Below are 26232 nucleotides of genomic sequence, written 5' to 3'. Positions count from 1 at the left end.
AACTTCAATTCTGTATTTGTGATGCTGATTCATACCTCTTCTCCATGGGGGTAGGGATGCTCTAAGGGGGTAAGGATTGTGTCTCCTCTGTTTCTTTTCTTTTTTTCTTTTCTATCCAGAGCCAAACACATGACCTAAATTTAGTGTTCAGTAAAATTATTGAATGAGATAAATGACAGACAGAATCCAAATTGAGCAAAAGTTGAACGTTCAAACCATTAGAACTGGGTTATTTGCCGGATTTCAACATTACAGAGGAAGGAACTGGGCATGTTTACAAAGTTTCTCGGTTGGGCAGCTCAGAGGGTAGTTATAGCCAGTAAGAGAAAACAGAAGAATGAGAGGTGAGTGTGTGTGCGGAAGATAAATAGATTTGGGTCATGTTGAGTTTGAATTATCACTGTGACATTCAGAGAGAAGTGTCCAAGGGGAGGTTGAAGGTGTAAGAGCCAATTGTGCAATTCTCTGGTAGCTTTCTTCAAGCATTCAGATATATTTCTATCTTGGTTTTCACCTTCCTTGACTTCAAGTATGTTTGCATGTTGTGTCATGAAGCTAATTTTCTTCACTGGTAAGTTACTGATATCCAGTGCTTTATGAGTGTATGCCATTAATAATGAGAAATATTCTAAGGTAATGCAAAGAAGTCATGGCAAAAGAAAAAAAATAACATGTCCCATGGAGATGGTAATGCAACTACAAAATTAATAATTTTAAATTAAAATAGTTCATCAATTATAAAATGAAATAACTTATGAAGATGGAATTTTGTTTTCCTGGGTTTTGTTTTGTTTGTATTTTTACTCTTGGTGTTTATGAGGCAAGACAAAGGGCTACCATTTTACATATCCTACAGTGCTTTAGACATAAAAGATACATTATGAGTGGTGCGTGACAATATCCAGTTAGTGCTTAGGACTCTGCAGAAACTCTCTCTCTCTCTCTCTCTCTCTCTCTCTCTCTCTCACACACACACACCTTCCAATCAGATATCTTTCTTTACTCCTATTGACTATTGTGATTTCTATATTATTTTATCAACCTCTTTCCAAAACCCCCAAAACCAGCCCCCCTTTGGTACTGCCTCAAGGCCATAGTAATGCTACCATCTTTCTGAATTATCCAGAATTGAAAATTTGTTTTCATTATTAGTTTTTAATTCTTCAGACACATTCATTAGTCACAAACCTTTAATTTTTTTTCCCACAATTTACCTTGGATGCTCTATTTATATAATTGCTTCTGGGATCAAATAATCCCTATATTATGTTTACTACCAGTCAACAGCTGAACCTTTGCTTTCATTCTCTCTGCGTGGCAACTGATTCTACCCAAGAACACATGTGTGAGCTTTCTAAAGCACAACATGTATCAGGCGGGCCCCTCTCGAGATTAAAAATTCCTAATTTTTAAAAAATTTTCTGATACATCAAATACATACTTCTCAATTTAGCTCTCTAGAAATACTTTTAAAACTCCATTAACTCGTATTGGCAAACTCTTTATCACTGGTCAAATAAAACTCTCTAATCCAGTTTTTTGCCCCTAAATTCTTATATTCCCATTCCAGTAGAAATGTTTATCCCAAAATCATGCTTTCTTCAATTTCTTCATAAATCTATGTCCCTCATTAGGTCAATATTTAGATCTTTATGGGATTTCTCCTAGTTAGACTTTTCTAGCCACTGACTATTTATTCAAAACTAGTTCAAGAAAAATCAAACTGTGTTTCTCATGACTTCCATATACTGAATTGTAAGGTATACAGAAATAGGAGATTGGCATCGCCTTCAAAAACTCTGGTGCAGTAAAGTAAGAAGACAGAAGGACAAAGAAAGAGACCCAGGAAAATGCAGGAAGGACATCTCATCCAGACTAAAGAGGTTGGGAGTAGCTTGAATGAGATGAGTAAGAAGGACTACCAAGAACGAGTAGGTGTGCATCATATGGATGGGGCAGATGTGTTGAGAAAAGCTCTGTGTTTCCACTGGAGTTATGTGTAATCTGCAATAATTGCATTATTTATGGTAGTTTATATTAGGTTGAGCTTTGTTGAAATAATGTACAATAAACCCAACTCCAGTTTGAAAACGTTTAGTTCCAATTCAGAAAATAATACAGCAGATACTAGCAATCCCATAAACATTCAAATCCCTTTTCCTAATTAAATGGTGTTTGAATGTAATATAAGTGTCGTACTTCAACAGATGGCTTTCAAACTCAAAATGTTTTCCGTATGGAAAATATTTAAATGCTTTTCTGTGAGGTTGGCTGGATTTTATTATATCAAATATTGAGCAATAGCAAATTATTTTTGTTCTAAAAACTCTTATTTTAGGAATTCTCTTTTGTAAACTATTTTTGCCATCAATATAATATTTTTGTTTTAGAAATATTTTACAGGGGCACCTGTAAAACCACAGGTGGCTCAGTCAGTTAAGTGTCTGCCTTTGGCTCAGGTCATGATCCTGGGGTCCTGGGATAGAGCCCCGCATCGGGCTCCCTGCTCAGCGGGGAGCCTCTCTCTCCCTCTGCCGCTTCCCCTGCTTGTGTTCCCTCTCTCTCTTTCTCTCTCTAATAAAAAAAAAATAGAAATATTTTATACAAAGTTTAATGTTATGAATAAATATTAAGCTGTAAATTTGTACTTACCAAGATTAATTATCCTTTTTTCACACATTATTATAATATAAAAAATATAGATAGATAGAAATATGTGTGTCCCCATCAGACACAGAAAGGGTTTAACGCATGTTATCGTGTTGTTTAGTTAAAAAGATAAATTATCTCAGACTCTCCAAATTCCCTTCAGTTGTAGTAGAGGGAAGGTTGTACGCAAGACTTTTGAAAACCAAATACAACTGATGAGCATTATAATTGTTACCAGCATTGTGTTTCTTACATTAGACTGTGCATTCTCAAAATTCTCGTGGCTGGCTGTCTATGCTACTTGGAGATATGAAAAAGCAGTATTGCTATTTTGACTCACTTTTTGTGAGCAATAATCTATACTTTAAGATCAGATCTGTGTTGAACCGGAAAGTCTTAAAGGATTGTACTAGAGATAAGATGATAACGGACATCGGATTTCCTAAAACGGAAGAAAGTGAAAGAGGTAAACAGCACTGCTGAGGTTGATGGGACCTAAGCAGCATCTCACGAGGCCAGAGTGGGCAGTCGTCAAGCTTATTTCCAGCAACACTCCTTCAAAAGCCCAGTGACTTTCTCTGGAATAAGAAAAGTTAATGAATGGCACTGGCTTCAGCAAGTATAATTCAAACACTATTTTCAAACGTTTATTTGAATAATCCACTTTCCTTTCTGAAGAGTGTTTCTTGAAATACACTTTTCTCCCCGCAGTGTATTTTCTTTTAGAAGTTCGATTTCTGCTACTACATGATGGAATAGATTTATTGTTTTTTTAACATGTAGGTTGTAGCCAACTCCAGTGGGGCTGCAGAGATTAAAATTCGGATGTTTTCTTAGCAGTTTAGTAGTATCAAGGCTCACTCTAGGGAAATCTCTTTCTCTAAATAGAATGTGTAAGTCTCCAATGGGGTGTTGGGTAAATGGTCAAGGAAAGGGTTCATTGAAATCGTGAGTAACAAACATCTTACAGTTTTTCTTGTTTCTCTTTATCAGGTTCATCTGGCCTTCACAGCCTTCTAGTGCCCTTCCTTTATGTGCGCAGTTTATTGGGTTCAATACTGTGAAGAACAATAATGCTAGCACCTCCCACTATAATAGCCAAGATTAATCTCGCAAGTATTGTGGGCCAGGAATAGTTCTAAATATGCCACATGCATTATCTCATTTAATCTCTGTATGCATGTGCACATACAGCCCAGGAAAGAGGGAACATTTGGAAATTTAACCTTTTTGTCAACATCCTCTTCTGTGTGGAGGGAAGATTCAAGGTTCCCATGCTCTGCTTGAGCCTTGCATCCCTCACAGAGCTTATCACGATGCCCTGTGAGCGGTAATTCCTTAAGAAGTGTTTGTGAGAAGGATAGGAGCACGTTTGAGGTAGGGCTGGTAGCGCTACTCGAGAGACTGCCCCTGCTCTTTAGACTCTCTCTCTGCTGTGGGTGTTTTGTTTCTCCTTTCTTTCACGCCGTCCTTATTCACGACCCTTCTGCCTCTTAATGATGCTTTTACATATTTTTGGTGGCAGAAGGTCTGCCATAGTAACAGTGCTAATGAGTCACATTTTCCCTGTGGCACAGACATGGCCATCGTGGTTTTGCAGATCAACCAAAGAATCACGGAGTCGTCCAGAATGTTCTGCTCCTATTGAAATGATCAGATAAACGTAAAAATATGTTAGAAAAGTTTCAGAGTTATAAAGGAATTGCAGCTTTTTAAAAAAGATCTTGTATGAGAGAGAGAGAGAGATCGAGCGCACGCACAAACGGGGGGTATGGGGCAGAGGCAGAGGGAGGAGCAGACTCCCCACTGAGCAGGGAGCCCCACGCGGGGCTCGATCCCAGGACCCTGGGATCATGACCTGAGCCAAAGACCTACGCTTCACCGACTGAGTCACCCAGGCGCCCCAAGAATGGCAGCTTTTAACATTATATTCCCACTTTGAAATACCAAGGGGGAACTTCTTAACAGATTTTCTGATGTGCTTACTCCCTGCAGCAGTATTCTTCGAAGGCCTGTGTGTCTGCACAGCTCGGGAATAGCTTGTAAGTTTTACATCTGTTATTAGGTGCTGTGCTATTAGGTATTAGAACTCAGAATGTTTTCAATTAATAAGGGAAGCAGGAATTCACTGTGTCAAACTCTTAAAATGTGAACATAGAGAGGCATGTTTTTAAAGTACTTCTTCAACTCTGAATAAAATACTTGCTAGATAATAAGAGATCTCGACTCATATTTTCTTAATTTAAAATAGGCACACTTAAATTGCTTTGTCGTATTTCCCATAGATATTTACTGGTCTTTTCCCCATAGACAGTGTTCTCGTTTTGCTTTCACCTGGAGGCATCTGTCCTTATTTAACAGAATAGTTCTCTGTTTCCTTGAATGCTATCTGGAATATCGTATACGTGATATGTGATGCAAATTGATGCTTCCCAGAAGCTTTACTGATTATGCGGTTTCAGGGAAATCTCCCATTTTATTTTTAAAGATGCTCTCTCTCTTCTCTTCTTGGTCCAAAATATTGTACCCAAAGCCTGACTTTGGCTCTGGAGTGAAACAGGCCTGGCTTCAGTTCTGGCCCCATCACTTTCCACCACAGGCCCCGAAATAAGCCGTTTATACTTGCCAGGACTTAGTTTTCCGTATGTAGTTTTGAGGATTTTTGTGAGGTTGCCTGTATTTATATCTGCTCAGTAAATGTTAGCAATTGCTTTTATTTTCAGTAATGGTAATTTTATTAGCAGTAACCGTGAGTTACTATTTAATGTTGGCTTTTTTTGTTTGTTTCTGTTTTTGTTTTTTTGATAGAGAGTGGGGGTGAGGCGGGGAGGGGCAGAGGGAGAGGGAGAGGAAGAATCTCAAGCTGGGCATGGAGCCTGACGCTCGGCTCAATCTCACAACCCTGAGACCATGACCTGAGCCCAAATCAAGAGTCAGGCGCTTAACCGACTGAGCCACCCAGGCGCCCCTTAATGTTAGGCTTTTTTTAAAAACAAAAAATCACTCTATAGTATTCTGATAGTTTGGCTTATACGTGTGACAGACTTGAAAGACACATGATAATCACTAAACTCGCTTTCTGTCCAGGCATGACACCTTAAGGCAAGTTAGGTTGAACTCTCAGGATGATATACTTACCATGTTTCAACAGCACATAGAGTTTCTCTAAACCGAATTTCAAGGCCATACTATATTTTAAGTAAAATTTATGATAAAAATCTGTGTGCAGTTGTCATAAAGCAGTTTTAGAACAATGAGCAGGCTCCGGAGGAAGCATAATTGGTTCCGTGGTTCTGGAAGAACAGCTCTGTAGCTTTGTGCGGTGCGTTCAGGCATCTTACTTCCCTTTCAGTTCCTATTCAAGTAACTAAAAGGATGTATTTTTGCTTTTCAGTCACTCAAGACTGCTTGCAACTGATTGCAGACAGTGAAACGCCTACCATACGGAAAGGTAATAAGATCATCTCCCGCAACGTTTCGACTTACAGTTCAATCACGTGTAAGACTGTATTCAGACTTCATCTCACATCAGCTGTCTGCCTCCAAACTTCTCAGAATCAGATGTAAAATAAGAAACTTCAATTTATTCAAAATGATTGGGGAATAAATATTTAGGCTAAGGTAATAATCTAACAAACAGAATTACCTTAGAGACATGAATACTTAGAGATTTAAAATAATTAGCATTTGATAAAGCCAATACTAAGCCAAATTCAAGGGTTTTTTTATTTTTTAGAAATCATTTTGGCTTCTCAGTGACTCAGGATCATCTTCACAAATATTAATTGCCCTATTTTATTAGGTTTTAGAAATCATAATAGGATGAAGGTGAAACTGAATGTACCATAAACATTTTATATTAATTATTAGTAAATATGTGCAAATGAATATAACACTTTTATGATAATCCAATGTGAAATGATTACTTTATATTTTGCATGTATTGGTTAAAGACATACAATGTTCTACTTACTGTGTGGGCCGTGGGACTTAGCAAAGAATAAAATGTGTATTGTTCCTCACTTTCATGGAATTTACCTTTTGTTGAGGGGAAACAGGGAAAAAAAGCTAATGAACAAGTGAAATGTAGAATGATAAAATTAAGTGCTATGGGGAAAACTCCAGCAGGGGGGCAGGCTAGGGAATGTCTGGGCTGTAAACCAGAACAGGGAGTTCACAAGTGTCAGAGGGTTAAGCTAGGGGCCGGGAATGGGGAAACAAGAAGGAGCCCAGAAAATGAATTTGGATGAGCCTTTGTAATGAGTGCCAAGAGTGCTGTCTTGCATCTGTATTTCTCTAAGTGGCTTTAATTATCCCAAATGTAACATAAGTACTAAACTATTTGAAATTCTGTTGTTATTTATCGCTCTACATTTTCCAAAGTCTTATGTTTGCAACTTGAATAGGCAGCAGACTATTTAGTAAGAATTAAAATGAAGTCAGAAGAAGACCTTGAGGACCAAAGATAAAATTTTTAAAGTATAACTTAGGAAAAGTTTGTTTTACACATTTGGCCAAAACAAAAATGCTGTCCGTCACACAGAAAGATGAAGCTGCTACTTGATCGTGAATGTGAGTTGCACAGAGGATTGTGCGTGATCTTCCTGGTTGGTGGCTGCTCTCCACTGACCTTGGGTGCCTATCTGCGTGCTTTGCTCCTTGGATGCATAGGTTAGCCTGGTGATACCAGCAGGCCTTGAGCAGCACGGAACTGTTAGTGGGCCTGGGCACATTTTAGCACCACTCCTTGCCTGCATCCCGCAAGGTCGGGTAGGTTGTGTTTCCATTTTCACCTGTCTCACGATATTTCTAATTCTACTTTTTAATTTCATGTGACCTGTTAGTTGAGGAGTGTGTTGCTTAATTTCCATGTAGTTTTGAACTTTCCTATTTTTCTCCTGTTACTGATTTCTAGTTTCATGTCATTGTGGTTGGAAAAGGTACTTGATGTGATTTCAGTCTTCTTAAATCTCTTCAGATTTATTTTGTGCCCTAACACTTTTTTTATTATGTTCAATTAGCCAACTTATAATACATCATTAGTTTTTGATGTAGTGTTCAATGATTCATTAGTTGCACACTAACATTTTATTTATCCTGGAGAATTTTCTTTGTGCACTTAGGAAGAATGCATATTCTGCTACTGTAGGATAGAATATTCCATGTGTATCTGCTAAGTCCATCTGGTCTGTAGTGTTGTTCAAGCACACTATTTCCTTATTGATTTTCTTTTGGATGACTTATCCATTATTGAAAGTAGGTATAGAATTCCCCTACTCTTATTGTATTGCTATCTATTTCTCCCTTCAAATCTGTTAATATTTTCTGTATACATTTAGGGGCTCCAATGTTGAGTGCATATATATATATATATATATATATATATATATATATGAACATATACGTTTGTTATATCCTCTTGATGAATCGATCCACTTGTCATCATATAATGACTTCTTTGTCCCTTGTGACATTTTTTTACTTGAAGTCTATTTTGTTTAATATAAGAATAGCCACTTCTTATCTCTTTTGTTTACCATTTGGATGAAATATTATTTTCCAGCCTTTCACTATGTGTGTCCTTAATGCTGAAGTGAGTTTTTTGTAGACAGAATATGGTTGCATTTTGTTTTTCTTTCAATTCATTCAGCCACTCTATGCCTTTTGATTGGGGAATTTAATCCATTTACATTTAAAGTAATTATTGATAGGACTTATTATTTTCCTTTTGTTAATTGTTTTCTGGCTGCTTTATAGTTCCTTTGTTCCTTTCTTCCTCTCTTGATGTCTTCCTTTGTGGCTTGATTATCTTGTGTACTGATATGTTTTGATTCCTTTCTGTGTGTATTTTGGGTATCTACTACAGGTTTTTAAATTGGTGTTTACCATGACACTTACATAAAGCAACTTAGTTGTAGTAGTCTCTTTTAAGCTGATAACTTAACTTTGATTTACATCTTTTTATATTGTGTGTCCATTAACAAACTACTGTAGTTATAATTCTGTTGATACTTTTGTCTTTCGCTTTCATACTAGAGTTCAGAGTGATCTATACTCATTATAGCCATTTCTTTCAGGTTTACTGGAGATTTGTCTTATCCCTTTGATTGTGTTGGGTTTTCTTGATCCTTCATGTTCTTTGCAGAGCTGCTTTGTTGCCTATGAAGCTATCTCTCCTACTCCTCATGGACTGATTTTGACTGGGATACAATTTTACCGGTCAGCAGTGCTTGATATTAGCCACTGTAAGGCCTCAAGGAGCAAGGCCCCCTTTGCTTCCTCCCTCCCCTCCTGGAGGAAAAGAATCTGTTCTCTGCTTTTCCTCAATCATGCAAAACAAAACAAAACAAAACAAACTGCTGGCTATAAAAGAATGTCTTCCCCTTTTCTTTGTTTCTAACTGTCACAGGGACCAAGCTCTTTTGGTTGTTCAGCACAAAGTGTGGGGCGAGATGGAAAGCAGCTCCACAGAAGGCACTCTGATAGGCCATGTGGCCAGGTGCACACTCAGATCTCACCGTCCCTCCGTGGGGAATCACAGGACGAGGCTGTCTTCTTGGTGCCGACCGAGGCCTGTCTGGGGGAAGGACTGGTGTGAATAAGTTGAAATTGCTGCTCGTACCTATGTAAATGTGACTGCTTCTCAGTTTGTGCTTTACTACGTAGCTTCTACTTCTTAGCTGGATTCTGAATTTCTTTTCAAGGTATTTGGCATTTTCAAGGTATTATTAAATCAATGTTTCTGTGGAGGGGTGATGTGTAAGGCTTACTACACTGCACCTTGCTGACATAATCCTTCATTCATCCCACTGTCTTTTGCCTACACGGTTTCAAGTGAGAAATAAACTGTTAATATTATTGAGCATCCCTTGTACTGGAAGAATTGCTTCTCTCTTGTTGCTTTCAAGATTTTCTCCTTGTCCTTTCTTTCAACCACTTAATTATAATTCACCTTGGTATGGATCTCTTTGAGTTTATCCTTTTTATTTTTTTAAAGATTTTATTTATTTATTTGTCAGAGAGAGAGAGCACAAGCAGGGGAAGCAGCAGAGGGAGAAGCAGGCTCCCCACTGAGCAGGGAGCCCAATGTGGGACTTGATCCCAGGACCCTGAGATCGTGACCTGAGCCAAAGGCAGACGCTTAACGGGCTGAGCCACCCAGGCGTCCCTGAGTTTATCCTTTTTAGAATTCATTCAGCTTCTTGGATGTGTAGATGCATTCTTTCTTCAAAGTTAAGAAGAGTTTGGCCCTTATATCTTCAAATAACTCTTTTTGTTCCTTTCCCTCCTCCTTCTGGCACTCCCATAATGCAAATGTTAGTCTGATTGAGGGTCCCCTATGTTCAGTTCACTTCCTTTCATTTCTTTTCTTTCTGCTCCTCAGACTGGATAATTTTAATTGTTCTATTTTCAAATTTGTGGATTCTGCCTTCTGCCTGCTTAATTTGCTCTGTAACCTCTCTACTGAATTTTTTAATTTAGCTATTTTACTTTTTAGCTCACAAGTTCTATTTGGTTCCTTTTTTAACAAAATATTTTTTATCTGTTTACTGATAGTGTCTGTTTGTTTATACATAATTCTCCTAGTTTTCCTAGGTTCTTTGTGGTTTCCCTTAGCTCCTTAAGCATATTTAAAAGATATAAATCTTTGTCTAGTAAGTTCAATGTCCTGGTTTCCTCAGAAATGGTTTCTGCCAATTTCTTTTTTTTTCCTGTGAATGGGCCATAATTTTCTGTTTGTTTTGTATGCTTTTGTCAGTCTGCTGTCCCTTGTTCCAGAAGGCTACAGGTAGTGTACATCTTTAAAGTTTTTGGTTGACACCAGCCTGGGGACCTACTCCTATCTGAAAGAAATCTCCAGACAGGAGCGCCTGGGGGGCACAATCAGTTAAGCATCCAACTCTTAGTTTCACTCAGGTTGTGACCTCGGGGTCATGGGATCAAGTCCTGCATCAGGCTCTGCGCTCAGCACAGAGTCTGCTTAAGACTCCCTCCCCCCCTCCTCAACTCTCACTCTCTAAAATAAATAAATAAATATTTTTTTTTTAATGAGGAAAAAAAAATCTCCAGACAGGTCAAAATGCATAGCCACAATGATTTGGGAACAAAGTAAGTATTATACCCACCAGCACCAGCAAGATGCCACCTAGAACCCAGGCCATCATGTCCATAGCTGCTGCCATGCTGGAGAATGGGGGATGGTAAGTGAGGAAGCAAAAATACAATACTTCCTTACGGAAATTTAACGGCCTTTTTCTTTTTTTATTAAGTACTCTCTTGGTTGCTGTAAGTTTTTTTATTAGATTTCATATATTCAAAGATGTTGATTCGGTAAGTTTTGCCAGCTTAAGTGCTATTTTGGTGGAGGAACTTATTCTGTAAGCTTTTTACTTTGCCATTTTCCGTGACATCACTCTGACATCTATAATTACCTCTTTTGGGAATATCTATTGACCACTCTAGGCTAGAATAAAATTAATATGATTCCTCTTAATTCTCTATATTCTTCTTGTCCCCCACCATACACTTTTTGGGTGCTAATATTATATTTCTAAATGTCTGTGTATGTACTATTAAAATATTTATGTTTCTGTTCCTTATCTATCAACTTTAATACACAGCCTTGGAGCCCCAGGTATTACAAATGAGGCCATTATCAATATTTTTCCTCCTCTACTTCTCTGTATTTGTAAATTTTATAATTTCTACATTGTCATGACATAAAACTGTTTCCTTCTTTTCTTTCAAACCATTCTCGTTATGTGCTTTTGTCTTGCTTGGTTTTACACATAAATATATTCAATACCCATTGCAAGTGCTTTTACTGTGCTTTCCTCATTCATGTCTTAATTTCCTGAATTTCACTCTTGACTAGTTTATTCAAAATGGGCTCATGAGAAAAATGGTCACCAAGTTTCTGCATTGATAAAACTCTATCTTTGTAGTTTCTATACTTTAAGGACAGATGGCTAGATGCAAAATCCCATTTCCCCTTTCTTTACTTGAGTTGTAGGAATTTCTCCACTCTTCTTTGGCATTAAATGCACTTTGAAGAGAACTAAGGTAAGAGAAATTTTTCTTCTTATGAGTGGCTTGACTTTCTTGCCTGATTACATAAGGAATTGTTTATTTACCTTAAAAAGTCAGTATTTATTTTACTCTGTATCTCAGGGTTGACTGCTGTGGTAAGTAACATTAACAGCTCCCAGAGACATCTGCAGCCTCATCCCTGAGACTTGTGAGTATTGTAGGTCACATGGGAAAGGGCACTTTGCAGATGTGATTAAGAAATGTGGGGCAACTACCCTGGCTGATCTGGGTGAGCCCAGGGTAATGACAAGCATCCTTACAGAGTGAGTTGGTTGGGTCAGAGTCAGAGAGGTGATGTGAGGATGAAAGTGAAGTTGGGAATGATGAGACTGGTGCCTGGGAGATGGAGGAGGCCAGGAATCAAGGAAAGCAGGCAGACTGTAGGAGTCAGAAAAAGGCAAGGGATGGGCTTGGTAGCTTCCAGAAAGAACACAGACTTGCCAACACCTTGATTTTTGCCCAGTGAGACTTGTGATGTTTAGAACCATGAGATAGTAAATGTGTGTTGTTTTAAGCCACTGAGTTTGTGGTAATTTGTTGCAGCAGCAACACAAAACTAATGAAGCTATATGGAATTGACTTCCCTGGCCCGGGGTGCGCCTCCCCGTCTGTGGTTGCTCTGCTTGACTTTTTGTTGTTGCTGGTTTTGTCTACCAGGGTTCCAATGACGTGTATGCTGGTAATTCTTGACCTGTCTTACAGGTCCTATATATTCGATAGTTCTATATATATATATATTTTTTTTTCAAATTCTAAACTCTTTCCACCTTACTTTGTTTTGTGCAAAACCTGTTTCCCATTCTGAAACTTTTATTTTCATTTCAATGATTTTTTTCCTCCTCATCTTCCACGTTCTTTTAGCCAACATGGGCATTTCCTGGACTGTGAGTTTGTTGGAGATTTCTGTGTGCATATGAGGGCTTCTTCGCCATTAGGGAGTGGATTTTTGCTGGCTCTTTGTGAAGCTGGCCCCTGTCAGGACCTGTCACTGTTTTCCTGGCTTCCCACACCCAGCCCCAGTGCGATCCCAGGGACTTTTGGCAGCCTGTACAGCTACTCTGGAGAACATGCATCTGTCTGCTTCTTTCACATGACCGAACAGGAGGTAAAAAAGGACAGACATTATTTCCACAGTCGTGTTGATAGCAGAAGTCTCTTGTTTATTTCTGCCTTGCCGTCTAATTATTTCGTACAGGCAATAATGAAATTTACTTTTACTCTTCCAATAGAATTTGACACTTGATAACTCCCTTCTTGAAACATATGCTGCCCTTGGGTTATTTCCCTAATAATTTCCTTACTCTTTTGGCCACTCCTTTTTAAATTTCTTTGCAAATTACTCTATAATGTATCTCCCCAGTATAGATGTTCTTCAGTCCTCTGATACAGTCTTATTCTCTTTTCCTTCTTCTTATTCCTTTGGCGTTCTTAAATACTCCTATGTTGTCCCTTAGCATGTATGTGCTGATGGTTTAAGTGTAAATCTTTAGCCCAAACCACTTAGCTCCAAGCCTATATACACCTCTATTTAACACCTCTTTCTTTACAACTTGGTGGAATCTCAGCCCGGACTGTAGGACTTGTCCCCAGCTTTCCTCCTATTTCAGTGAGTGTGATGACTGTGTCCCCGGTTGTTTCAGGCAGAACTTGGGGTGTCATTCTTGACTGGTCCCTCTGACTCAGTACATCAGTCTCAAACTCTATCAGTTATTCCCCATGAACGTAACCTGAATTAATCTATCGCCCTTCGTGCCTATCTCACCATCGTGTTACAGATCCCCTTCATATCTCTCCTCTTGGCTGGTTTCCTTGGCCCCGATTCTTGTCTGGTAGACACAGAGTGACATTTCTAAAGCAGAATAATCATTTCTCTCCACTGCTCACAGCCCAGCAGGGGCCTCCAAAGGCCCTTCGTATGGCTCAGCCTCCACAGCCCCACCTGGCTGCCCGTGCTCCCTCCTGACCCCCCTGCTCTGCCCCAATGACAGAATCAAACCTGTCGTAACTGTGGATCTCCATGCCAAACAGCACTTGTTTTATATAAGAAATTACTGCGGCTTGAACTGGTTGATATAATCTGCCTTTTAAAAAAGCATTATCAGTATCTTATCCCCTAAAACTATTTCCAGCAGCTGTGTGATGATAAGATTAAAAAATCAAGAGAAGCAACCAAATACGATAGCTATGATTGACCGCTGCTCTCTGTAGCGAGTTTTCAGTTACCGAGGGAGGTAACACCGGAAGTATGAATGTTTGCAAGGAAATCTATCCATAAAGTAGAATAAAAAACAAGTATTAATGAAATATATCTGATTTTTCTTTCTTTTTTTTTGGTTCAAGATTTAATTGGGCATTTTATTTTTTTTCAATTTTTTAAAATTTATATTCAATTTACATCATTAGTTTTTGATGTAGTTTTCGGTGATTCATTAGTTGCGTGTAACACCCAGTGCTCATCATATCTGATTTTTCTATAAAATGTTGTCAACAGAAAATTTATGTTTTCACATAAGTCAGATCAGGAAAGAGCTACTCTTTTTAAGAGCAGACACTTTCAAGTATACGTGTAAATTATTTTCGCATGTTTGTTCTGGCATTCTGTTGATTTAATTTCACATATTATTGTACACATTAATTTTAAGTTTTCAGAAACATTTAAATGCATCAAGTATTTACAGCTCAGTGGAGCTGGGAAGTTCAGGCTTTATACACCGCAGCACATCTGTGTTTAGCTGTGGACTAACAAAGATAAGCAGTAATACTCTTAGAGTTTACTTACAAATTCTCAAATATTTATTGGTGGTGATGCGTTCTAGTTTAGAAAAGCATCCTATGGAATAGGCACTTCATGCATATTTTTTTGTCAGCATTTATCCATAGTCTAATTAGCGTGCTAAAAATCTAAGTTTTAAGATGTAGAAACATGTTATAATATTTATGCTTAAGTTTATAATTACTTTAGCTTTTAATGTATTGTTTCGTCGATTTAAGATTCACTCAGCACATACTCACTGAGCACAGATGCTGTGCAGGGCTGTGTTCTTGGCATTTGGCCTCATGCAGTGTAACTTGTGGGCGCATGCACGCACGTACACGTGTGTGTGTGTGTGTAACGTGTGTGTGCAGGGGGCAGAAATACAGACAGTACATAAAAACCAGTAACCATGGGCTGTCTCTAGTAAGAATATTTCCAGCAAGATAGGACGAAATGCCAAAAGAAAATGTCAAGAGAACAAAAGAATATATGTCTAGTAACTACTTGTTCTTCTTTCTGTTCTGGCAATGCAGCAGTGAAATTTGGTAAAAACCAGCTCACTAATTTTATAGATGTACGTACGGTGTAAAGAAATAGGAAATCAACTTAAGGTATTGAAAAAAAAGTTTAGTCAATAAACATCTCCAGCCACAATGTAAGCAAGCAGTTTTGGAAACGTGCGCTTTCCTTTACCTTGTGAGTACATACTACCTCTGTGATGATGTTCCATCTCACACAGTTCCAGCAACCAGCTCATAAAATGCTTTTAAGAATAAATTAATAAATAATACGAAGCTTTGGAAACACAATGGGATGTTTGTGGGCAACTGCGTAGGACACCCCCACTTTGAATTTGTTTATGTTTAAAGTTGAGGTAGTTAATTCATTGACTGTTCAGTCCGCCATTGGCCAGCCATCATTTCAGGCCCTGGGAAATAGCAGGGGACCGGACTTCGGGGGTGCCCAGACCTGGAGAGGTCCGAATCTCAGACGTGTGCTGTTTGGAAGGGAGAAAAGGCGCGCCTGGGTCAGAGCATCCGGCTGGTGTCCTCACGAGCACGGGAGCGGTCCTCTTTCCTCATCAATTGTGTTTTACAGTAATAACAACATGATAAATCATTCTTCCTCATATTTTGGTCACTCTGCATTTAAAAGTGCCTTGAGCACATGATCTCCTTTAAACAAATGTCAAACGACGGATGATGAGCTTGCCTCTGTGACGTGTTACTGAGGGAGACCTTTCCTCCAGGGACTGTCCCTTTGCAGTGTGGCCCCAGGGGGCTTTCATCCAAGCCCAGTTTCTTCACAGACCTTCTTGGGAACAGCAGAGCCAGGTGATCAGGCCTACTGAATCCTGGGGGCCTCCCTCCCCGTAGGAGACAGAGGCACATCCTGGGAGCGCACAAGAAGAGGGACGAGAGCCTTCTGTCCACAGGCACCCGTGGCTCCTTTCGTGGTCTCCCTCACAGCTGCCCGCCCTCCACCTGTGGACTTGCCGACTTGGAGGACTGATGTAGGGGACGGAATTCAGATTCATAGTGTCCTTGGGTTCTTTACTTCTCTGAAGTGTCCTGAAAATATGGGGTTCTTGTCTTATACTCTCCCCTCAATCCTATTAGGAAAAAGTTCAGCTATGATGGGTTTGCCTTGGGGGAGCTAGCTGAAGCAGGCACGTTCCCTCAGCAGTTGTATTTATGAGTCTGAAAGCATCACCAACCACCACATCCTACGGTGCTACCCCCTTGCAAAAATCCACGGGGAAATTGCTCTTTAAACTCAGTCCAGGACAAGTTGTTCTGCTCTGAGCTTCTGGCATATTGCCCTATGGACTCTGAGTTCTATTATTTCCCTTTTTGCTATGACCAAGGTGAAGCCTGGGGACATGTGTGGTCCAGCATTACCAATTATAAGGGAACATTTTTTAGACTATTTTAGACCACAGTTTCATTTCACTATTCTCTCCTTATATTACCACTTCCCTAATCTTTTCACTTGGTTTATGCCATTTTATTTAGAACCCCCGCATTCTTAACCTAGCCTCAGGGTTCACAGTTTACTCCAGTATTTTTACACAATGGTGAGAAAGCCAGTGAATTTAACGCTGTGAATTCACGGGAGAGGAGTATATAACCTTCCTCACAGGTGTTTGTCCCAGAGCACGTGTTCAGCGCGGAGACTGGGTCCCCTCCTGCCCAACCATTTCTGTAACCACCAGCAGCTCTGTGCCCCCTTCCTCGGGCTCGTGCGCTCGACGGCTCCCCCATCACTCCCCAGGGGCATCTGAGGGGTCACGGAGGAGAATTTGTGTGCTGACCAGTAACCACTTCAACTTGAATATCACAGACGAGTCCCGCCGAGTTCCTTGACCCTGTCCAGTAGAGATTGTGTCTTGGTCACTCCTTCGCTGCCTGCCCCTAAGCGCTGTTCTGGTGCCTTCTGGGGAGGGGGCTTCTTCCCCTCCTTCCCCCGTGCCCCGCGCTAAACTCTTCCCATCCTAACTCCCTCCTATCCAGGAACCAAAGGAAAACGAGAAAATCTCCGTCATTCAGAGACATTTGGTCCATTTGGTCCTACGCAGACCAGGCTTTCTGGTGAACATGGCTGAAACGCACACAAGACTGGAAGAAAACACAGACATTTCTTAGGACGTGCTTGCCCTCGGGTTCCCGAGGGGCGCGGGGGGTCATGTGCGAACCACGGCTGAAATACCAGTGGAGAGTCCTGATTGGTCTCCTTTGCCTCTTTTTTTTGAAGATGAAATTCCCTAAGTTTCAGACTCGGGTTTAGCCTCTGAGCAGAGGTGAAAAACTGCTCTTCTCACAAGCCTTCTCTCTGTGTCACAGGAGCATACACGTTCGTTCCGTGGCTGCTGAGCTTTAAAAGAGGAAGGGCCCTGGAGGAGAAGGAAAATAAAATACTGGTGAAAGAAACCGGTTACTTCTTTATATACGGTCAGGTAGGTTCCCCACCCACTTGCTCCCTCTGCCCTGGGTCTCCCTGCCATGCTCCCTTCTGACCAGCATCTTTGTTTGTTCCTCAGGTTTTATACACCGATAACACCTTTGCCATGGGACATCTAATACAGAGGAAAAAAGTCCACGTCTTTGGGGACGAATTGAGTCTGGTGACTTTGTTCCGATGTATTCAAAATATGCCTGAAACACTACCCAATAATTCCTGTTATTCAGCTGGTAAATAACAGTTCTGTATAAATAGAAAGACATTCCTCAATATACTGTGTGGTGTTTATTCTCTGGAAGGATGAGTTAGTTCGTTTGAGTCGAAACGGATAAAATCATTACTAATAGTTTTATTGCTCTTCGGTAGATAATACTGTGTAAGAACACAGGGAATGATTGCCATGTGCCAGGCATCCTTGTCTGCACCTGACCTGGGCTCCTTCGTATGATCCCCCCTGTTTAAGGGAGGCAGCATCTGAGACACAGAGAGGTAGCTACGCACCTTGTTCCAGATGGCACAGCTTCCAAGTTCCAGAACTTGGATTAAACCAACCGGTCTGACCCCAGAGTGTGAGCCCCCAAAGCTTTTTTTCTTTGTGTTTTTGTTTTACGTGCTGCTGAAGACATGCCCTTGACCGGATCGAGGGTCCGGTCAGGTTGCCCAGAGGCTTTCTCCCCTCTCCTTCAGGTGACGTCTGGTGCACATTTGACTTTGAGATGGAAACGAGCAGGAGCAAGGCTCCTTCGGCTCAGGGTCAGTGAAGATGCGGAGAGAAAAGAAAGAGAAAGGGAGGGCTTTGTTCACTTCAGCTCTTTGGGCTATAATTGCCAACACAGTCTTTATTTTATTTTGAGGGTAAATTCATCAAAGCTGCTATTAGGGGGGAAAAATCCCATATTTGCCTCTAACACATTTATTCCTCTCTGGTGACTTTGACAAATCCATTGAGAACCCTGAGGAATGTCTTCAGTTCCAGACAGTTCCCTGAAACACAGGCATGGGGCCTGGCCGCCTCCTCTGAAACCCTAAGTTTTGAAGGCATTTGCTACCAAGTGCACAATCACTCAATCAGGAAGGAAGGAAAATCGGAGACGATTGTCACTGTGGACCCGCGGCCATAAACAGCTGTAAGGGGATAATGAGGAAGTGTGTTGAATTGAAACTCCCTCATTTTCATAAAGAGATGTTCCCCTGCGCCCAGCAATAGCCAGTATCCTGGCGTTGCAGAAAACCCACAGAATGGCGCGGCCACCCCCGTCTGGACTGAGTCCAGACTCAGCGGTACTTACAGGGGCCGTGCTGGTCATTGCCCCTCCGTGCTCACGCTCTCGGCCACACTTCCCAGGGGCCTCGCCTTTTAAGACTAATTCACTAGACCTGAAATCTGTGTTTCAGTGCCGTAGCTTAGTGTTAGGTATGAGAACCGTTCTCCAGGACATTCCAGATTTGCGATTCTCATCTGTTCTAGCGCCAGTCTGCTTAAAACCATTAAAAGCTACTTATTAGTACATAAGAGCATGCAGTGCTCCTGTACATAATAACCTGGAAGAAAATGCAAATGGTCCGTTTGAGGAGTCCAGCATAACACCAAGCACCACCCTTACACAAAGCTAGGCCTTACTCACTATTTCGCTAACAAATCCAGTGTCTGTTGTAGAGGTTACAGCTGGTTGCTGTAATCTGGAAGAATTGAAATAGCCAAAAACTCAGTGTTAAGAGTTTCAAACAGACCCTACTTGAAAATCATCGGTTCACACTGACTTTATTTTGAGAGTTAGTTAATACTAACTAACTTAATGCTCCGTGATCGATGACCTTTGTCAAAATATTAGATTCTCTTCATTCTTTATGATAACAACTGATTTATCCAACAAGTAAATTCCAGTCTATATTTTTTCATGTAGTCATCAAATGCTTTGCTAATCCTAAAACGTGTGCACATTACCCTTCACGATACCTGGAACTGTCCTTTTGTTTGTTGTCTGTCTTAGTCCATTACAAAAAAAAACAAGATCCTTGGAGACAGAATCTTTTGTCATTCTGATCACAGCCCTGTGCGTGTCTAGAAAGGTGTCTGGTACATCGTAAGTTTCGATAAATAAAGACTGACTGGCTGTTGCCTGAGGCGATCTGGGTGCTTTTGGCTTGATGATGGATGTTAACATACATAATATAGTCGTGTAAATACATTTTCACGGCATCTTCACAAAAATGCTTCTTCTCCCCTGATTGCCCTTTCTTTCCCTTCATGTTTGTCTTTGAAAATGGGGTCCCTACTGATGTACCGAGTGTAGTTCCTGAATTGTATTCTGTGTTCCTGAATCACAGAACACATCATTGTAAATTAGGCACATAAAGATTTATTGGTCAGTTTTGAGAAGCTAAGTATTTTATTGCTTTTGATTACGAGGACAAATATGGTCATTTAAGGACTCATGGAAATATAGAAGGCTATAAAAAATAATCCAAATGACCCCTAACCCCATGGTCTGGACTCCAGAGAAAAACTATGTTAACAGATGGGCTTTGCTAATATGTGGTGTTTTGCTTTTTATTCTTAGTAATATACACATTTTAAACACACATTTAAGTGTATATTTATGCAGCGTCTATGTGGTAAATACATACTGCATAGTGTGTGTTTACTTTTTGTATTTCTATTTTGTATTTTTATTTAACATCCTTATTTTTTGCATTTCTATTTTTTATTTTATTTAACATCCTTATTTTTTTGTATTTCTATTTTGTATTTTTATTTAACATTTTAAACACTATTATAAACCATTTTGTTAATAAAATGAAGCAAAACCACTTTTAACCAGACGATACCCCAACAAGGGATGTGCTATGATTTACTTAACTTTTTTTTCTTCAAATAAGACATTGGTTTCTGTTCAGAGTCTCCATTTTATAGACAGTAGGTGATAAATACATTTATATCTGTTGTAAATCTTTCTGCTCATTTGCTTTAGCTTTTTGTTTTGTTTTGTTTTTAGGCTGGTAGAATAGTAACTGGACCAGAAGTCCACTCATGTCACTTGAAGTGTGAATGCCTATGTTAACATTTTTCCAAAATAACATCGTTTTATTTAATGCACCCCCCCCACCCTGCCTCCCATATTGTACAACCACTTAAAGTCCCTGTAAATCATTGTTTTCCAGGCATCGCAAAGCTGGAAGAAGGAGATGAGATCCAGCTTGCAATACCACGTGAGGATGCTAAAATATCACGAGATGGGGACGGCACGTTTTTTGGTGCATTGAAGCTTCTGTGATCTACTTACACCTTGTTTGTGGCTGTGTTCCTTCCTTTCTCTGTACCTCTAAGGAGAAGATACTTAACTGGAAATACCAAAAGGAAGAAAAACAGTAGTTACCATAGCCTTTTCTGGGAGCTACTTGTTTTGATTTGCTGATACTAGACCAAAACAGGAAATTTAACAGACAACCACAGCCAAAGGGTGTCATGTGAATTACAAGAACTAGGGCCCGTTTAGGGAAAGCTAGAAGTAGGCTTCTCACTGTAATGCCATGTTGAACGACTTAGTCATGGCTTCTTGACCTGGACGGAGCACAGGTTGCAAGGGGACAAAAATCCTTTCTTCCAAAACGGCATTCCATTATCGACTGCGGAACTAAGTGTCCGTGTCTGTCGGACATGAGGACATTCTTGGGGAATCTCAGGATCCAACCTTTCTCTTTATGTTAAGTATGCCCCTCTCCTTTTGCAGTTAGCATTGTGGAAAGTAAAACAAAAAAAAATTATAGAAATCTTGCATTTGACATATGAAAAAGTAATTAAAAGCTTAAATTGAAATATATTAAGCAGTTGGACTTAAAATACAGGTACTATTTAAATTCTTCTGGTTTACTTCAAGTCTGCAGTTTTTATCTGTAATATTATATCACCTGATGGACCACCAGATACTTTTCACAGGAGGGAAGTCATTCTCTCGTGTGTCTATCCCTAACATGTATTTTTTCCTAGCTAATTTCAATCACTTCAGAAACTTTACCGGGGGGTAATTCCGATTCTTACGCATATGAGCATGAAGTGAAAAAATAGCTCTAATTGTTCTTATGTAAAAATAAAATCTCCACTAGAAGTTAATGAATACATTTATAATGAATCTATTTGCCCTTTATTTCTTAGTCTTCTGTTTTAAACTGCTGCTATTATCCCAGCCTTTAAAACATACTCATGTTATTAGCTTTACAGAAGTTGAGGTTTCATTAAAGTTCCTGGCGTCCTGAAGGGTGTTTGGTGCCTTGTGCTTGTTACCTGGCTGAGAATATGCCAGAGACACCACCCTCCTTTCCATCTAATAGAGAATCGTATTCACGAATGCGTCTTTAGGACATCAATCTCCCTTGTTCTGCTTGTCTTTTTTGTAAATGTCATCGGTTTAAAGAGTTTACTTTATTAAACAGTTTCCTTCTCCAGTTTAAACAGTAGGTGAAAAAAAATAGACCCTGGTCTACACTTATTTTCTCCAGTCCACATTGAAATGTGTTTAAGAATATGCTTTTCAAAACGAAACAAGAGATGATTTGTATTTTGTGTCTAAGATTAAACGTTGTTTAAAGCTCTGATGACCACAATTTTGGCTTTCTGGTTAAAATCAAATATATTTTGCAACTTACTGTGTTTTACAAAATTATAATTTAAAAGTATAGGCGGAGCAGGAGTCCTGATCTAGGAGGTGAGTCATAGCCCTAGTGTTGCTGCTAACTTGAATCACCAAATAAAAAAACTTCGTGCCTTCTGCCTGGCCTTTTGATTGAGTTTGGTTAACACCACTCATATTTTGGTTTCTCTCCATGTACCTAAATGCCATTTTAAAGATTCAGTGGGGGGGGGGGGCGCCTGGATGGTATAACCAGTTGAGCCTCGGACTCGGTTTCGGCTCAGGTCATGATCTCGGGGTCATGAGATCGAGCCCGGCGTCTGGCTCTGTGCTCAATGGGGCGTCTGCTTGAGACTCTCTCCCTCTCCCTCTGCCCCCCCCCCCACAGGCATGCTCTCTCTCCCTCTCTATAAAATAAATACATCTTTAAAAATAAGTAAATAAGAATTCAGTGCACACTCGTAAAACATTATAAAGTAATATGTGTTAGGGTAGGAAACAAAGCATTTGCAATTGTGAATATCTTACATGTTTCAAAAAGAATTTGTTCACGTTGACACTATAGAGACAGATATAAAGTAAGGAATTCTTAGAGCATATGGGCCGAGAAGATCGTGCTCCAGATCGACAGGCCTGCACGCCAAGCCCCTGTGGTCTACAGCTGCCTTGCGGTTCCTCTTCCATGACTTAGCACAGTTTATCAGCAGATGATGCATTCCGCCACATAAAGTATTCCTAACGTTTATTTTGCTTTGAGTTTAAACCAGCGTTAAAATGTGAATCCCGTCTTCCTCGAGTGTGAAACTGTGAGGGAAGTCAGAGTGGTTCAGGAGGAGTTTATTTAGCAGTGAGGAAACGGGCGAAGAGGAGGTAACCCCGTGGTGGTGGGGTGGGGGTCTCCACGGGAGCACCGGTGGTCCAGCGTCCCTTTCCCTAGCTTTCTCCCAATTTGCTTTAGGAGAAATGATGTTACAGTGGGATTTCCTATAACAGATCGTTTCTAAGGTTAAGTGTAGGGGCCCAGACCCGAGGCGCTTGTCTTACATGCAAACTCAGGAAGGGTGCTGATAACTAAGTACTTGAGGGTGTTGACTTGCTCGCCTGTGCGGGACGGATGGACGAGCCAGCAAGCCCCCCCGGCCAAGTGACAGGCAGCCCCACCAGGCCCCCAGAGAGATCAGCGCTCCTTCTCAGCCCTGTGCCGAGAGGGGGTCTTCCCAGCCTGGTTGGTTACGGGGCGCGCAGTATATCGTTAGAAGATCTTCGCGAATCCCCTTGTAACTTGAGCTACGAATCGGGCTTGCCTGTCCTGGGAGAGAGGTTGTAACCCGTGAGCCCCGCTCCGACGCGGGCAGCTGCTCCGTTCGCTTGGCTCCCGCGTGGCTTTACGGTTTTTGGCTCGGTTGCTAATATAAAAATCTAGGCCCATTACATGAAAACAGGGCATTTAAACTTTCTATGAACATTCTCTGGAAGTATCTGGGAAGACCTATGTACACATTTCTGTGGCATTGATACCTAGAAGTTGAATTGTCGTGACATAGGCCGTGCCTAGGTTCAACTTTAGCAAATACTGCCAGGAAGATCTCTGAATGATAAACCGCGGAAAATCGCGCAGAACCAGGCTACTGGAGGCGACAACCCACTGGGCTAGTTCCTGTCCGCCCACTGCAGCCACGCGGCCGAGCGCTGGGCTGCAGACCCCACGTGACTCTCTGTCCACCTGTCATCGGTCTGGCCCCCCACGAGGATGCCGGCGATTATCAAATACACTCCACTGCTGATTATCTGTAATCGCTTTCACAAATCAGTTCTGTAACTTTGTATACATTGGATTAACTTTTACAAACTGATCATGGTTAAAAGGGAGTGGCCCAAGATCCTGGTCTTGCTGATATCCTTTGGGGTTCCTCGTCTTCCGTGGGTGATGCACGGGAGTGAGGGGCCCGTGCGAGGTCAGCGATGCCACACAGCGGGGCCGTCGTCCCTGCTCAACTGTGGCCAGACCAACTTTCAGGCTTGGTTTGAGGTCCTCACCTTCACCACCGTCCTTATTCAAGTCAACTAAGTCTTGTGTTGTTTTTAAAATGATGCAATGAAATTATGTTTAAGATCACTTAAAAATAAAGACAATCAAATAAAATCATATATGTATATTAATAATGTAGCACCAGTATGGATTTCTTGCTTATATAGATTTATTTTTACAATCTTATGCTGGTATGATCCTTACCAATACTTAGAACGATTTATTTAGAAGATAGCCTACCTTCTCTGCTCACGTAATTTCATGCATGTGGAAAGTGTGGGGCAATTGTTCTTTTTTGTTGTTTAATCTTTTTTTTTTTTTTAATGTCCTGCTGCAGTCACACTCTGTTTTTAAAACTAATCACAAAGATGGGAACTAATGGGCTTTCAGGAAGGAGAGGGGAGCTGCATCTGATCCAGAAATGGTTGATACGATGCTTTGGATATTGAACTGTCCATTGAGACCACCCAATGGTTACTTAACTTGTCATTTTAGAGGAATAAACAAAGGAGAACTATAATACAAAAACAGTGATACACCTCATATGCAACAGAACAATTTCTGTGTCTCACTTTTTCCCTCTATATAAAACTAGCAATTTTTTTCACAAATGCACACACACACACACACACACACACACACTGGAAAGCAGCCCTTGAAGATGGAGCTGCTTCTTGGCCGCTCCTGAGGCTCCTAATCTTGGTTTAATCCTCTGCTGCCCCGTCTTGAGATTTGTAATAATTTTTGAGCAAGGGGTCCTGCATTTTTGTTTTGCACTGGGCCCTGGAAATTAGGGAGTGGTCCCGCTTAAAGCTCTTGGAGAAGCAGTACAGGATGTTAAGAAAGGGCACATCTCTAGGGCTGTGTCCCTGGAGTTCACGTCCCTCTTGGGCTGTTCTCTGGGTGTATCGCTTGGGATTCGGGGACTGCAGTACCGCTGAACTCCCGCAGCTGCTGGGAGAGATAAAGGAACATGTGAAAACACCTAGAATAGTGCCTGGCATATTATACGTGCAGAATGTTGTTGCTTGAAAGATACACACATACACACAGAGAGAAGGGATTGCAATTGGAATTCAAAAGAAGTAAAGAGACGTGCACTGTTTGGTTTTATTTTAGCAAAAGATCCGAAAGCTAAATTGGCAGGAAATTGAAGAAATCTGGTTTTGTCGTTTGGTTTTCAGATATCTTGAATAGACCAAAAATAAAAAGAGAAGAAAGAAAGAAATGAGAAAGAGAAAGCAGCCCCCACCCCCCCAGGGTTGGGAACACCATGCCGGCCCTTCTTCGGGTCCCAGAAGGACACCTGCTTCTACCCCACGGTGCCGATGGGACAGAAAACGGTTCTGACTACATCCTGCCCTGGAGGTTAAGCATTTCCAGGATTTAGGGGACAGGTGGGGCAAGAGTGTCAGTGTGGGAGCCAAGACTGCCCTAAATTTAACCCGATAGGAGTGAAAGAACCAGGATCCAGGGGAGCAGGTGGGAGTGGCAAGAAAACGGGGTGGGGGGTTGATGAGAAGGAAAACGTCCACAGGAAAGAGTCTCCTGGGCCCTGGGGGTGCCCATACGAGCCCAGCTTGCAGGTGTGAGCAGGGACAAGGGGCGTAGACAAGGGGACTCTGCTTACACCCCCCTGCATCGCCCCGCACACGGCTCTCTCCAAACACTGAGGGCCAGTTGGTCCTCGTTAAGAGGTCTCATCGGGGAGGGAGGCCCCGTTGGGGTCCGCGGTCACCAGCTGGAGCAGGAGTGAGTCACATGGGAATGAAAACAGCCACATTTTGATTTGCATTTCGGATACGTTTACTGCATCATACATGAGATTTGACTCCCTTGGAAGTTAAGACAAACTGATGGTTTTGTTAAGTGTAAACCTCTGAGCTGATAGGACTGCCAAATGAGAGTGCAAAAATCACAGCAAAAACGAACAGGATGTCTGCTGAACAGCATCGCCTGCTGAGGACTCCTCTGGGCCACCTTGGAGGCTGTCCTCCAGCCTCGGAGCAAACTCCCCCGGAGAAGGCAGCCTGCTTCCATGTCGCCCTCCGAGTATCCGTGTGTCCTGCGCTCGGGACACCTGCCTCACCACGTGTCCCGGGAGACGGGAAGGGCGCGCA

General features: G+C 41.1%; 1 protein-coding gene across 1 annotated transcript in view; it reads left to right on the top strand.

Annotated features, from left to right (window-relative positions):
* Positions 1–21831, top strand: part of TNFSF13B (TNF superfamily member 13b) — a 32651-nt gene extending 10820 nt beyond the window's left edge. Inside the window, exons 3-6 of the mRNA XM_021696024.2 lie at positions 6044–6100; positions 17338–17450; positions 17535–17685; positions 20618–21831. Coding sequence (XP_021551699.1) covers positions 6044–6100; positions 17338–17450; positions 17535–17685; positions 20618–20730 — 434 coding nt within the window. The 3' untranslated portion in view covers positions 20731–21831. The remainder of the gene's footprint in view (positions 1–6043; positions 6101–17337; positions 17451–17534; positions 17686–20617) is intronic.
* Positions 21832–26232: the final 4401 nt, after the last annotated feature.

This window comes from Neomonachus schauinslandi, chromosome 3, assembly GCF_002201575.2.
Source record: "Neomonachus schauinslandi chromosome 3, ASM220157v2, whole genome shotgun sequence".
Lineage (NCBI taxonomy): Eukaryota > Metazoa > Chordata > Mammalia > Carnivora > Phocidae > Neomonachus > Neomonachus schauinslandi.
This window is presented reverse-complemented; position numbering and strand designations above follow the sequence as displayed.